The following is a 16,473-nucleotide window of genomic DNA, read 5'->3' as shown; positions in this document are numbered from 1 at the left end:
GAATGGAGAAATTGAGTGGAAATGGGAGAACTCCGAGAAAAACCACGCACACGGTGTTTGTTCACCCCAAATTTCACTTCATGCGAGCTGGGATCGAACCAGGGACCCACCCTGAACACTGTACCACTGAGCCACCGCGGTCTCCACAGCACAGTAATTTTAATGGACAAATTTAATTAATGTACCACATGGATGGCTATATTTGCTACATTAATTAAATTTGAACGTTAAATTAATGCCTTACTGTAATCGTTCCAAACTGGTTGCACACTCCCATTGATGCGTTGCGAAACTTTAAAACTTAAAATATCACGAAGCATTTAATAATAATTAGTTAAAATCGGTTACGAGACACACTGTATCTGCCAACACAACGAACGAACGAACGAACGAACGAACGAAGGAAGGAAGGAAGGAAGGAAGGAAGGAAGGAAGGAAGGAAGGAAGGAAGGAAGGAAGGATGGATGAAAGAAAGAAAGAAAGAACATACACACACACAGAAATGTTTTCTTCTACTTTTTCTTGTTTTCTGTGAATATTCTTACACAAAAGTTATGCCTCTACGGTTAAAGCTTTTATTAATATAAACTTATTTACTAATCTTTTACTAAAACAAACCAGAAAGTTCAGTTTAAAGTGGCAACAATTAACACACATTTTTTTTTAAAGAAGTAAATAATAACTTTTATAGTGTAAGTTGCTTCAAGAGCAATCTTATCAACAAACGGAAAAAAAGGTACTTCTGTTATAGTTAAAGTAAACATTTTAAACGTCGCAATTTTCCTGACAGATGTCAACAGGATGCAGAAGAGCCAGGCGAGTTCATAATTAATAACACCTACCTTTTTGGCTATTTTTTGTAAACCTTGGAAAAACTCTGGGGATCCAGGATTGTCACCTCCTTCAGACTGGATAGGTTCGGCAACAATTCCTGCTACGGGAGTACCTTTCTTGGCAAACTGTTCAAACAAGTCTTCAACCTAAATAAAAACAATAACAAATGATAACGATTGGCTTCGTGTTTATTCAAACCCAATAAACTAGAGTATTTGACACATAAATATATATTCCAGATCTTAAACATTTTTTGTTCCAAATAAATAACGAAGTGAAAAGAATTTATTTCGTTTTGAATGGGCTTTACATAGGTTCACCTTGGAAAAATTATACCATAAAACCACAAAGAGTTTCACTTTCATTTCTACATAATTTTATACGGGGTAGCTCAATGGTAGAGCGCTTACCTCTGGTGTGTGGGGTTCCTGGTTCGACCCCCGGTCAAGTAAGTTTGTGGTGGACAACATGGTTTTCTCAGGGTTCTTCTGTCTCCTCTCACCTTCTCATTCCACCAATTCTTTTATTATCATTCCCTTGCTTTAATCATCGTCTCCTTTAGCCAAAAGGGCATAATCGTGGGACGTTAAACTGCAAGACTGCTACACAATTTTATGAATTTCCAATCATTTACCACAATTAAAACCTAGTTATTCCATTTGATCCTCCTCATGGCGCTCCAATTCGTACTGTGTTTTCAGTACGTCTTCTTTGATGGAAATGGAGGTAAATGCCAACACAGATAGTCCATTTATCTTATCGACGAAAATGACGCCTTAAAAAAAAAAAAAAAAAAAAAAAAAAAAAAAAAAAAAAAAAAAAAAAAAAAAAAACGTGAAAGGCAAAGAAACTGGTTCCAAAAGGACGTATTTCAGCTTTAAGAAGGCATATTTAACGTAGTCAAGCCTTAATAACTTGCCTCAATTCTTTGAAATTCATCTAGCTTTCAATGCTTTATAAGTATTTTCGTCATGATGGAGGACAGGATATGGTATGAAAAAGCTGTTACATGTCTTTGATCGAGTGTCCCTGCTGGGACAAACAAAATAGAAAACAAAAGAAAAGAACGAACGAACGAAGAAAAGAAAGAAAGGTAGGTAGGTAAGTAGGAAAGCAAAAAAGAAAAGAAAAGGAAGGAAGAAAGAAAGAAAGATAAGGTTGATTGAGGTTTAATGGGAACGTCAGCATCGCGGCTATTCGTCCCCGTCACAATTGAAAGAAGAAGAAAAGAACAAGCAGAAAATTACTTTAAGTGAATATGAACTTGACAAGTGTCGAAAGATAAATGCTTAATAGAAGAATTTTAATGAATTTAGCACATGCCACTCAAGAAAAATACTTTAAGCTAATTGTCTTCTCTGAATATTTTCGTTCTCTGAATTTCCCTAGTTCCACCCAAATTCTCCCCGATTCTTTGATCTTCCGCCTCCTCTTCTGTAAACTTCGTGACTTAAGAACTGGATGAAAAGAGAATTTCAAAGAATTACAGAACTTGAAGTAAGTAATTAACAAACATTACTAATTCTTATATATATCACGATGTCCTGTTGGACTCCTTCGTAACATTAATATACTACAAGTTATGAATAAAACACATAGCATATGTACAGAAATATTTTGTATCAGGGTTCGACATTATTTTTAAATATATAAATTTATTAGAATAATTGTTTAGATCAGCACTTACTTGAGCTAATACTCTTTTATCTTCTTCAGCATTCTCCCTTTGGTTCTCTTCTAAAGGGTACTTGTAAACTGGAAAAGGAGCTACAGGCCAATCAAACGCTGGGACATCTAATTTATGGATAGCTTTGGAATGAGTAGTAGATAAAACACCCAATGTTCTACCATGGAAGGCACCTACACAAACGATTATACACTACAATAAGATACTACAATCTATACAATTATCAGGATACAAAGTTGAAACTTTTATATGTACACTCAGCAACAACAGTTCTTTCCGTTTGGTACAATTTATTTTGGAAGTAATAATGGAAAATACATCATTTCACCAAGTTTCAAGGCTGGAACGTACAGAAAATTACATTCTTTGCATTTACTGAAAATTAGTCACATTGTCCTTCCATTATGAAGTCATTTACGAAATCATCAAACGAAAATAACTTTTGGTGCTGACTGTACAATGCAATTGAAAGAATAAGAATTTCTTTCCTCTCTATTGCAGACAATAGTCTATAAATGAATTTACATTTCGGCTGATCAGTCTTAAGTTGTGATTTGCTTACATATTATCTACGAGGAACGTCCAGAATGTAAGCTACCAAAATAGTGTATTGTTGCGTTTAGTCGAAAAATAAAGATATGTAAAATGTTTGTTAATAAAATCTCCGTTTTAAAATGGCAATAGGTTCGTGAGATACTCGTAACCGGGTGACCTTGGCAATACCTCTGGTGGAAGTGCGCGAGCTTTCCGCTGTGTGTCGCTAGTTGTCGCTGCAGCCAGCTGCTTGCTGCTCAGCCAGCGGACGGCGTATTTTCACCTAGGTACTGAAGGAGTAGAGTTCGAAACATAATAATGGGAACTGTGAAATGGAGGTGGTGATATTTAAATTACGAAGACAGGAAACCATTGGATTATGGCTGTAAGGAGACTGAAGCAGAAATCTGACCACTAAATTGCTCAGGAAGGAAAACAGGTTTGGAGACTTGACAAAAAAAAAAAAAAAAAAAAAAAAGTATGTATGGTAATTTGTCATATTAGAATTAGTAACTTCCATTTCACTTTCCTTATTGTCTCGTATGAGAAAAGAAAAAAAAAAAAGGAAATAAAGGAAAGAAACTTTGAATTGGTCACCTTACGTAACCAGTAAATGCCTTGGTTGGACTATATGAATGAAACCCTTTTGATGTTGTTTGCTTTTAACTATAAATTTAAATTTTCAGTAGCTAATCTTGGTCATTCATATTGGGTAGAGAATTCCTATATTATTTAACGTTTCGATAAGAAGTACTTTATTGCGTTTAAAGTGGGGATTTTATATCTAAAGATTCGAGTGTTAAACAAATCCTTGGGAAAAAAAAAAGGGTAATGTGTGTTACTTTTCACATTGGATGTTATATTTGAAAATTGATTTACTTCAAAGGAGGACTTTCGTTATTAAATTTCGTACATGTTATTTGTTACTGAATTACACAAAATAAAATTTGTTAGTTGTTATTTGAAATTGGAATTTGCAGTGATTTAAAACAGATAATAACCTATTCTACCCTTCTATGGTAACTATCGCGCTCACTCGATGTGTGGACGTTAATTGTCAGTACTGGTTGTTTTATTTTTCTGGAATTATTTTGCAGTAAAGGAATTTAATGCTATTTACATTCCTAGTGGGTAAGACAGCTAGAACTGAGAATTGGCGGATACATGGAATTATATATGTGTATTTCTTTACGCAACAGTATGTAATCACAAATGACGCCAATATTTCAGCCACATTGAAATACTACTTCTCGTAAGATCTGCGAAGTAAAGTAGTGCCGGGTCGGTCAGAGGAGAGATGGAGGACTGTTTATCTTCACCGGATGATATTGGAAAAGCGGCGTCCACCAGTGTCGTAAGGACAATTGGGGAGCTACTTGAAAAAAAAAAGTGGCGAATTCCGGATTAGAAATCCAGTGTTAAAGGTGAAAGGAGCTGATGTGTTAACCACATATGATCCCAAAGGCATGAATGACAAAAGTAATCGTTACACCGCGCATTGTTGCGTCGAGAGTTTAGTTTTAAGTTTTTTTAAATCACACATCAGAAAGTATCATTTACTCACATATATCTACATTATTATAAAATCTCAACATTTTAGTGTTGTACGTAGTACCTAAATACATTTCTTTTGTAAGCGATGTGAAACACAGCTAGCAATAGGAGAACGATAAGCCACTGATTCTGATTGTTTACCTGGAACGACGTATGAACACTTCGATTATCACAAGTCTCACACTGGTACTAGAAGTCTAGTTCCTTTTATGAAACGGAACTCTGAAAAGGTGACCATAACACTAGAAGCCGCGTCACATGTGGAGGACGTGTTTACGCATATCCTCTCTTACCTAGCAAAAGGCTGTGATGGAATGAGCCTCAAATGTTTTTGGCTTCACATCGTATTAATATTCCATGAGACTGAAGAAATTCGTTGTTTTTATTAGTTTGTCGTATGAGAAGAATAAGATAAAATGTAATTATTTGTCCTTGAAATATTTTTCGCTGTATCTTTTATCTTTGTTCTATGGTTATTATATTTAAAATATCTGGTTATTTTGGAGTAATTAACACTTGGAAGAATCAGTCTCTGGGATCCTGACATTAATTATGGTATTGCCCTCCGAATTTTGAACTGGATGCTGATGGCGTCTGTAACGACGAGATAAGATAATAGGATTCAGCCGAAGATCATCAGTTTGTGTTGAAGATTTTGGAGATTTAGAGTCTCCAAATTCCGTTAAAAATTTATAGTGATAAAGTAATAAAAGCTTAATTACAAAGTGATTACATTAGAGCTCCCTCGTGACTATATGCTTAACATACAAGGTGGTCCGGAAGTGGGCGTACCCCCTTTAGTTTCAACAGTAGGCCTATAGTGTTAGTTATGGTGGAATGTCTGTACACAGTTACCTTGAAGTCTTGAGAGTCATAAACATCGGTATGATCACCATCCATGTCGTAACACAGTTGAATTTTGTGCCAAGCTCTCGCAGATGTTTTTCCGAGATACTTCGGAGTCACGACCGCTTGGGGAAGGTCTTTCACACTGCCCATAGCAAATACACGTTCTTCCCACCCCAACATTGTTGCTTTTCTTGATCGATTAATACCAAAGCGGTCTGTAAATTTCGCTTTAACACTTTCCATTGTGTCACCGGTGTAACGCCTTTTGTGAAGACGAACCGCAACAACTAATCTTTGTTCAACGCTACATGGATTTTGATCACACATTGTTGATTACTCCAACTTCACTGCAAATAACTGTTACCAAGCAGAAAACAGCAGAAAAAAATGAACATGGATAACAATATTACCAGGCAATGCAAAGCGATGTTACCATTGAACAAATGTGGGTAAAACCTAAAACCGTCAGAAATCCCAATTAGGGATACACTCACTTCCGGACCACCCTATAGGAGATCCAAGTTCAATTCCCAATGAAAGCTCATGTGGTTCGGATTCCATGATAAACTGTAAGCCCACGTCTCATATAGCCTCGGAGCTGAAAGGGACGCTAAACTTCAAATCCATCACCACCAAGGTGATCATATTGAAATGTTCTGATTCTTGTTTGTTGTGAGTTATGTTCCAGTCATATATTATCATGTATTAATTTTTCGAAGTTCTTTGGTGTTGTTTCCGAATACTCTGTATATCGAGTTCATTTCCTAGCTTCAGAGGCTCCTGAGAATACTCTTACTCTATTTTTGGCATAAATTTTGAACCCCCCGCTTAACCCTTAGGATATGTATTTGAATCAAAGTGACACGATGAAAACCCAGTTCAAGATAAGTATTAAGTTCAAGAACTCAAATCAAGCGGTTCAGCCGTTTCTTCGTTATAGTGTAACAGACAATGTCGATTTCATTTTATAATATATATATAGATATGGATTAGTTCTTAGCATTATTTTAGTATATTTATCATTTACATTAGATTTCCTCATTTTTATGTTTGCATTAAAATAGGACTTGAATTTACTTCTAATTTCCTGCATTTTTAATTGCTTTTTTTTTAAAAAAAATATATTTTGTATGACACTTTTTTATGGGAGAAAACAAGACTGATGTAAGAAATAAGTAAGTACAGTGCCTATTTGAAAGTTTTTGGAATGATCAACAGGTAACAGCACTAGTTCCAAACCGGGTACGTTATTATTATGGGCTACCACCGACATAAGATTTTGCATTATGGTCTGTATCAGTAAATAACAGCTGATAGATACACGCAATTTTTCTCAGGAAATTGTAATGCAAGCGTGTTTGTTTTGAAAATGACAAATGTTGAACACCGAGCAGTCTTAGATATTTGGCGAATAAGGATTTAAAGGCAAAAGAAATACATAATGATATGAGAAATAATCTGAGGGACTCGATTCCCGTCACTTTCAACTTTGTCAAGATGCTTTTAAACGTGATCGTGAGTCGGAAAGATAACCCGTGAAGTGAACGACTAAAATCTGCCACTATACTAGACATTTTTCAAAAAGAGAACGATATGGTAAATTTACATCTTCCATTAAAGGTATGTAATATTGCATATGCTCTAAGTATTTCAGATGACCAAGTATTTCACATTTTGGCCAAAGAACAGGCATGAAGGAACTGTCTGCATGATGGATGTTGCGACTGCTGACACTTGACCAAAAAGGATTCATAATGCCACTCTAAGGCAACTTTAGCCTGTTTAAATAAAAATAAAATAAAATAAAAACAGTTGATTTAATTCCACGATAATCACAGATGAAACATAAGTATACTACTATATTCCATCCAAGAAATAAGAATCATTCAGAGTTTTTACCTTCAAAAATCTGACGGCAATATGTACTAAGTCTGCCGATAGATCATGGCTTTAATTAGTTGGGATGCATAAGGTATCCTTCTCGCACACTATCGTCTTTGGTAAAAATCATCACCACTGAACACATCCAAAGCTTTTCACCAACTACGGGAAAAAAATTACCATCAGAAAGCCCAAGTTGGTCATATTCGTCCCCATATGGGTGTTGTTTGCAAGGGCCAAAATGAATTTGAGTATGACTTACTGCCATATCTGCCTTATTCACCAGATTTGGGTTCATTAGACTTCCACCTGTGCAGGTTACTGATGTTCGCCCAGATTATGCTCAGTTTACAAGATTAAGATAATGCAAAATTTCTGCCAACGCAGCCATCTTTGGACCTAGGTTGCTTTTATAGAAAATCAGCGATTATAAAGAGAAAATAGACAGGATGGTAGATGGGCTAAAAGGGAAAAGTAATTTGGCAGTTATTTGATAGGATATAGCTTAGGAGAAGGGGAAAATTAGTACAGTTTCTTGATCATGCGCTGGTCCTCCAGGTAAATCTGGTTCTCCTCCAAATGGCGTAAACTGACAACTGCCTACGGATAGCTCTGCCCAATGCACAGTCAAGACTCCCCATATATGCTTACTACGCTCGTCACTCTCAGGACGAAACAAAAGCGTAGAAATTCTTGTAAACTTTATAATGCAATGCATGGAAACGTTCTCATCAATTCACATTTTAGAAGTAAATTTATGATAATCGTTATGTGCTTGTACTTTTCACAAATGAAATGTCATTTTAGGGAGTATTTAGTGACCCAATTCGTCAGATATTCTCTTTTAGCTTTCTCGTACGAACACCAATCCTCCGCCACGAAAGCAGTTCTGTTCTATTTCAATAAACCCAAAAGACCAGAATAGGATATGTGGAAATGACTCTACTAAGAGGTAAACAACCTGATGCAATGTTAGGAATGTCGAAGTGGGTGTAGACGTCTGTTGGCTTTACTTGAAAGAATACAAGCATAAATGAATGAAAAGTAAATCGTACACATATTTCTTCTTTGAAGCGTTGATCATCATCAAATGGTTCAAAATTAATTATCAGTAATAGAATTGATAGTCTATTTCAAATTGTAAATGTCTTAATATCGTATCATTTATATACATAAACATAACATTCCTTCACATATCTATTCCCAAACCTGAAAATAATACCCTGTTGAACTTCGATTTCCAATAAATGAAGTACTTAAAATATTAGTGGAGAAGTATTAAAAAAGGCATGAACGAATTGTCTCTACGATGGCACAAAGGCCTTACAAAATCACTGGACCAAGTATATTACCGTCAAAGGGCAGAACGTTATTTTTTTTAAAGGCGGAAAATCAATTATATATATAAATATATCGAATGTTCTAAATATGGTGCCCACGGACTATAAAGCACTAATCTACAAGTCAAAATAAAGCGTTTTATATATATATATATATATATATATATATATATATAATTGTATACATTTCGAGTCCTCGTCTAAAGATGCGAATTGCAATATGTGGCATCGTCACAAATAAAGAACCTCAGATATTTATTTACCAACCCATCAAATAGCTACACTGATTCTTTCCAGATGGAGTCAAAGTCAATATACGTGAGCGGCATTTTTAGAACACCTTATATATATATCCAAGCAGTGACGACGCCAAGTAATAAAAACTATTGTAGGCCAAGTAATAAAAACTTTTCTTTTCAGTACAAAAAGCTGCCGATCCATTTGCCTTTCTAGAAATTAGATTGCCTGGCGTCGTCACTCTTTCCGAAAACTTTCCAAATATCCTTTGTAAGATTGCTAGGATAGATGGCTGTACATAAAGAGATACACTAATTATCTCTAACTGACTAACTAACTAACTAAATAAATAAATACACACATTGAGTTGATATTAAAATAGGAAGACATTTCGTGATTACTAATTAGTTGGGCTTTTAGAATATATTTTTGTAAGATTTTACCGGATACACTAGAAATTGGTTGTTTCAAAGCCAACAAACGTAAGAAACGGCCGCCAATAGTCTTTAGTCCTTGATCTCTCGTCTAAGGACGAAACCAAGTATAACTTTCTAACTTAACAATACTGGAAATTTTTAAATTCTAGCCGTACCAACACTTTACCTAAGAAAGACAGTAGAGTAAGACGTGGGGACCCTGGAGGTTGATTGATGAGACAGGACTCCATCTCCTCTTGAGTAAACTCCTTACCATCGCCTCTTTGAATCTGACGATAGCGCATAAAGACGTTCTTATATGCATTTTCATTGGAGCATGACCCACACATCATGGTGGTGATATGGTTTAATCCAGTAGGAGCAACCTTAGAAAAAAAAAAAAAAAAAGACATTTGACTCATGTTCAGAAGGATTAGAAGATGATATTTGATCAAATGTACAGGGTATTTCAAAACAACGCCCACAAGTTTGAAAGGTGATTCCTGACACCAAGATAAGACAAAAAGTATAGACCAACCTGGGTGCACAAATACTTCGTTTCGGAGTTACAGGCTGCCGAAAACATGAAAAATGAACTTTAAAGGTCCATAGCTCCAATACTATGGGATCTACAAAGAAAAAGCTGTATGGTATGATTCTATGTCGCAAGCTAGCTAAATATGCGTCAATTAAATGTCATGGTCAGAGGTCACAGTCAGATCAAGGTCACAGGTCATCTTGAGAACCCACTTGAATACACTCAAAACAACGCAATGTTCGTACCTCATCATGTCAGATGACCTGTGACCTTGATCTGACAGTGACCTCTGACCATGACATTTAATTGACGCATATTTAGCTGGCTTGCGACATAGAATCATACCATACAGCTTTTTCTTTGTTATCACTTCCATTTACATTTTTTTCAGGCTCTTTCAGAATTTAACATTGGAATCCCATTAGGAAAAAATAGAAATTTGATCTTTGACCCTATATCTCTTCAATCTTCAGTACAAGTGACATGCTTCTATGGCGAAACAAAACTTATGTCCTTCGTCTAAAGTTACACCAAATTCCACGCCTTTACCTCATACCACTTTCGCACAGTGAACAAATGAAATTGACACACGAATTAATCAACACTCTGTATATATATATACAGGATGTATCAAAAAGTACTTTAAAGCTTTGAAAACTCACATTGGTTTATTTATATAGCTTACAGACATGCTCGGGCTACTTTGAAAAAGATCATTAACATTTGAAGGATTAGTACTGGTAATTATGTTTCATTCATTTATGATTATTCTTTATTGAACAGCCCTCGTAGCACAGGGTTTTCACTCGAGCTACATTCAAGAATTTTTCAGGGCCCAAATATTTTCAATTCCAGTTGGAAAGTTTATAAAAATAACCTTTACTGACCACTCAACGACAATTAAGAAACATCCGGTGCAAGTTCTTCCTATTAATTTGAAAATTTTCCAGATTTTCAAGGTTTCATAACGAAATTTCCAGCTTTTTTTCATGGTATATGAAATTCACGGCTTATTCACGGGGTACCCTGATCTATTATCGAGGTCCAAGGTTCGATTCCTGGTGGAAGAGTCTTGAAATCTGAACGCATTACAGTGATTTGAACTCCATTTTAATCTGTATGTCTATGTCTCATTTCGCCTTGATGAAAAGGAATGCTAACCAACAACAATTTCATTTGTTGTTAAAACGAGTTTTAGCGTATATAATTAAAGAAATAAATATTTATGACCTATAACATAATGTTAATAGACAACGTAGTCTAAAAATGATATAGAAAATTGATATACAAAGCACTGATAACATTAATTTATATTAAAATTACTATAACTCCCAAGAAACCATTAACATCATATTTTCGAACTTCCTTTTTCTTAGATCAAGTTAATTAAATGGAAAAGGATGTACTAGCAAAAAGATATATTCGGGTAATTACTTAGTCAACCAGTTATTACATCACTTACTTTCAATAGAACATCCCTGAGTTTCTGGGGCCAATCAGCGCCTGGAAACACACCCAAAGCCGGTCGATTAACGATTGTTTTCTGCAATACAAAGAAACTATTATTCAGTATACGAATCCATTACAATTGAGTTATTGAAATGAAATTGTGTCCAATTTATGGAACACATTCATTTTTAAATCAAACCTAACACATGTAACGGTGCAAAACGGAATGACAACCTGTCAACATATATCGATAAAGTTAGACTCAGAAAAAAAAGTGACAGATACTGGAGGAAAAACAAGCAAAACATTACAGAAAAATATAGATGTTGTATTTAAAAGTATCAATATATAGTTGTTCCAAAATGTTCAGTCTTGACAATGCTGAATTCACTAAAACAGGATTTTCTGAGACCGAGCCAGACGATTGATTCCCATGATCCCACCATAATAATTTCCAACTGAGTTTGATAAAAGATACAATGAATTTATCAAATATATGCATATTATTAATATAAGAAATCAATTCAAAAAATAAAAGTGTAATTGGCAATTCTCAAGTTGCGATCAGAGTCTGGTTTCCCGTCCTCCTGTCTTCTTAATTTAATAAGGAACGTTATTGACACACTGGGATGAACATTCAAACTTATGTATATTAAATTCTATAATTTTGTTATATTTTGTTGTAAATATATTATTTTGTATCTAAAGAAAAAATATAGCCAAGCTCACTTCCTAGAAAGCCAGAATTCTAACAATAACAAACAAGAGTGAAAGTATTGACAAAGAAAATGAAAATAGAAAAACAAACAGATGAAAACTTAAACTAATGTGTATATAAACGGTCTTCAACATAAATAAAAGTCTCACTTGGTCAGTTGGTCTTCTCTGGTTCAAACGATCAGATACTCATTCAGACGATTATACGTCGGAAGAATTTCAGAGGTTTGAAGCGAGCATAATGGCTATCAGTTGTCAGGAAGCAGCATTCTTTATTCTATAAGTATTAACCTTTTATATTGTTATCCTAAAACCTTTGAACAAAAAGTTCCAGAATGCGAAAGGTCTACCGTTCACAGATCTATACTTATTGATTAATTTTAATTCCGTAAGTTACATGTTGCATTTCGTATCAAGTTACATGTTGCAAGTGGCATAAATCAAAACGGTGTTAAGTTACATTTATTCTCTTTGTACATATTTTACAAAAGATGTATCTGATAGTCTCTATACTATCGATAACAATAGCTTGTAATTTTGCTTAATTAAAGATCAATCAAAACACCATTCTTTATTATCATTTATGTATGAACACCAAGTATTGATCACAGGGTTTGCCCAAGTGGGCCCTGCCCGAAAAAACCCGGTGGGTTTTTTCGGGTTGGACCCACCTGAAAAAACCCACTTTAAAACCCACCTGGGTTTTTGACCAATTTGTAAGTATATTATTGATACAACTAAGATGATCACATTGTAAGTGATTTTTATCACATTCTAGACTTTCCTTGGGTGGATTAGAGGCTTTCACGTTAAGGTATACAACAATATTCAAGATAAGACCTTTATAAAGTTCTGAATGCACTGAATGAATTTATATTAAAAAAAAAAAAAAAAAAAAAAAAAAAAAAACTTAGCTTGCGATAGTTATAGAACAAATTAATGTATGAATTATGCTTATAACCTATTTAAAGTAAAATAACCAATTTTGTACTTTAGAAAATATTTTCCGTGAATAGTATGCTCGTCGACTTGGCGACACCGAGGGACATTTGACGGGTTTAAGGTCATACGTTTGACGGGTTTAAGGTCATAGGTGCTGGTACTAATAGTACATATGTAAATACATTAGTAAAACTATTAGTATTATTTCTCACCTTTGATTTAAAACGCAAGGTTCTTCAACTAAAATTTGGTTTTCCAACAATAACAGTTTAATTCAATCATTTGTTGCTACTCTTAAAATAAGCATTCTGTAGAATCAAAACCAGCAACAGCGTAAAAATTCTTGTCAAATTTAAGAAGCTTAATGCTTGGGGTTCCGAAGACTATGTAACTCTTACTATTTCAAGTGCTGAGTTCAAATTTCCGTACTACTGGAAGTTTTGATGTACACGCCGTGAAAAAAGTGCTCGGGAAATTCCCAAATTAAACGCAGAAGGATCGGAAATGAATACTTCAACAATAAAACTATTTATTCTACGCTTAAGCCTGCCATACGGGCCATGTTTTTGAGCCCGAGTGTCCCGCGTCCTCGTAAATTTAGTCGGGACAGGGAAATGTCCCGTATTTTAACTCCATTCCATTTCTGCTATCAATATCAGCTTATTAGAAAAGTGAAAAGCAAAAAAAATTCTGACATTGGCTGAGAACCCTCTAATTAGTGAATGAACAGTGCGCTGTTGCATGTAACAGTTTCGAGGAAGTTATAACACCACCCTGTCCGACTTTATAGCGAGCGAAATTTGCAATGCTACTTTTTCCATTGCACTTGACAGAAACTCGGATACTCCCGGAACATAAAAAAATAATAAATAAATAAAAAATAAAATAAAAATAAATAAATAGAACAATAAAAAAAGATGGCTTTGAGTGTTTCTACATTTACAAACACAGGGAAGATGACGAACCTTTTCTTCAGCAACACATTAGATAAGTTAACAAGAATTATAATCTTTTTCAGAGGCTAGGGGCACAGAATTGTGGTTTGGTCCAGGTCTTAGAAAAATGTAAATCTGGTCCTGACAATTACACACGACACTAGGAGAAAAAATCAGCTTTTCATCAGATTAAACTGACGAACGTAATTTTGGCAGATACAGCCATGAAAATAAATATTGCTAAACGCGCGAAAAATATTGAAAGTAGATTGTACCACTGATTTAAATAATTTGCATATGGTTTTCCTGTAAAGCATTTTTATAAGCACATCTGAGATTTTTAGGCATCTTCAGTCTATACAATTAATTGCAGGGTACGAACAGAGAAAAGCAGCTACTGCTTAAAGAACTTTCGCCAATTATATTATTGAAAAAATAAATAAATAAATAAATAAATAAAATGAAATCTTTTAGTTTTAGTCTCACTGTTATGCCTGCTATGCTCAAGGTGACTGTGATGATGAGAAATGATTGAAATAACGGAATGAAGAAAGTGGGAGGAAACGTGAGAATCCCGAGAAAACCCAGACACAAGGTGTTTTTCCACCACAAAGCTCACTTGACGCGAGCTGGGATCGAACTAGGAACCCCATGCACTAGAGGTGAACGCTCTACCACTGAGCCACCGCGGCCTATTATACTTTTGTCCATAACCAGACTACAGTTCATTGCATTGTGTTGGAAAGTTGAGGAAGGGGGGGGGGGGGTCTGAGGTGTCCCGTATTCTCATGGAGAAAATATGGCTGGAAGATATTAATTTCATATAAGTTTCTCTTTAAAATGGATGACTTGGTCTATATTTGTTCGTTTGTCTGCTGAGCCCCTTCATGGCTACGCGGTTAGTGTACGCGTCTTCGGCGGGGACCCGGGTTTGCTTCCCGGAGGGAGCTCATGTGGTTCGGATTCCACGTTAATCAGTAGGTCCCGTCTCATATAGTCTCGCTGCTGAAAGGGACGTTAAACACAAAGTCAACTCGATTGTCTGCCTCTACCACACACACTACAGGGTACAACTTTCGGCCTTTTAAGTTAAAATTTTCAGAATACAAGCACGAGACACTCTAAATTTCCTGTATAGATTTTGGCGCCATACCAACGTAAAATTTCAAAATGGCGGCCATTATTTCAAAACAGCAAGTATCCACGCTACGAAGCGCAATTTTCAGTCTTTTAAGTTGAAATTTTGACGGTGGAAGCACGAGATATGTTAAATTTGCTGTATAGATTTTCTCGGCAATCGAATGTAAAATTTCAAAATGGCGGCCATTTTTTTCAAAACAGCAGTAAGTAGAAAATTGTTGCAAGTTGTGACAATGACAATCTTGAAATATAAATCACATTTTAACACTTTTACCCCAAAGACATTGAAATATTTCGAAAAAACCCGATTAAACCCGAAAAAACCCATATGGGCCCAGGTGGGTTGGGCTTTTTCAAAAAAGCCCGGGTTTTTTCAAACCCTGATTGATCAAGATTTAATATTTTAATTTCCGAAACAACACAAAGAGTAAAAAAATGGATGACTGGACAAGGACTCGAATCTTGGATCTTCGGCGTATCAAATGCCAATGCATTCACGTACCAGAACCACCATACACTGTCACCACGCGGTAAACCACTAACACTGCCAGTGGTTCAAGTGGAGAGCACCAACTTCAACAGTAAGACAGTGTATGGCTATTGTGGGAAGTGGACTGGGTAGCGTAGTGGTTAACGTATCAGTAGTGTACGCCGAAGATCCCGGATTCAAGTACTTTTTCCCTCTTTGTGTATCATTGAATTCGAACCTACAGAGGATTTGGTGTGTGTGTTAAAAAAAAAAAAGAGCTATTGATCGTAGTTTCTTGATTAAAGATTTTCTTTGAGTTTAACACCAACTGGCTGTTATCCCTAAAAGGAATTTTTTTGAGTTCTGGTTTCTCAGATAGAACAAAGAAAATTGTACAGTCTGAAAAAAAAAAGCAACGGAGCTGTTGCACTCTCAAATATTTTGAAGTCTGCGTATTAGCGTTACTCTCAGATTGATACGTTTTTGCTTTATAACAAGGACACCTCAATCAATTACAACTGGACAATCAATTACAATCAACGAAACACCTAAGGATAATACTAGAGCACCGGACGAGAGGAAATGGGGTAGGAGAATGGAAATACGCAAGTGTTGGCAGTGTACGCGTAGTATACCTGCGGAACTACTTTCAGGTACGCTAGCTCGATGTTCTTGTTTGCTTGCCACCATTGCTGTTTCTCAACGCCAGGTCTCCTTGCCTGCTCCTTTTTCTCTACGTGCGATTTATTACGAAGGGGAATAGCAAACTGTGACGTCAGAGACCATTTGGGTGGCAATGACTGCTATAAACCTATAACTCCGGTTTTCTATATTGTAGAAACAACGTATCTTCTATGTCAAAGAAAACTCACATTATTGTCTGTTTATTTCTAAGTTAGCGAAAAACTGATTCATCTACGGTTTACATCACTGAAAATCTTTTATACTTAA

The 16,473-nt window shown here is 35.5% G+C and overlaps 1 protein-coding gene across 1 annotated transcript in view; it reads right to left on the bottom strand.

Annotated features, from left to right (window-relative positions):
• Gabat (4-aminobutyrate aminotransferase) overlaps positions 1-16,473 on the bottom strand; it is a 61,328-nt gene that overhangs the window by 26,156 nt on the left and 18,699 nt on the right. Inside the window, exons 4-7 of the mRNA XM_081750645.1 lie at positions 11,333-11,413; positions 9,520-9,718; positions 2,522-2,694; positions 843-980 (exon numbers count right to left, since the gene is read on the bottom strand). Coding sequence (XP_081606771.1) covers positions 843-980; positions 2,522-2,694; positions 9,520-9,718; positions 11,333-11,413 — 591 coding nt within the window. The remainder of the gene's footprint in view (positions 1-842; positions 981-2,521; positions 2,695-9,519; positions 9,719-11,332; positions 11,414-16,473) is intronic.

The sequence above is a fragment of the Thermobia domestica genome, chromosome 3 (genome assembly GCF_964235325.1).
Source record: "Thermobia domestica chromosome 3, izTheDome1.hap1.1, whole genome shotgun sequence".
NCBI classification, from domain to species: domain Eukaryota; kingdom Metazoa; phylum Arthropoda; class Insecta; order Zygentoma; family Lepismatidae; genus Thermobia; species Thermobia domestica.
The sequence above is the reverse complement of the archived record's forward strand: the minus strand, read 5'-3'. Positions and strand labels throughout refer to the sequence as shown.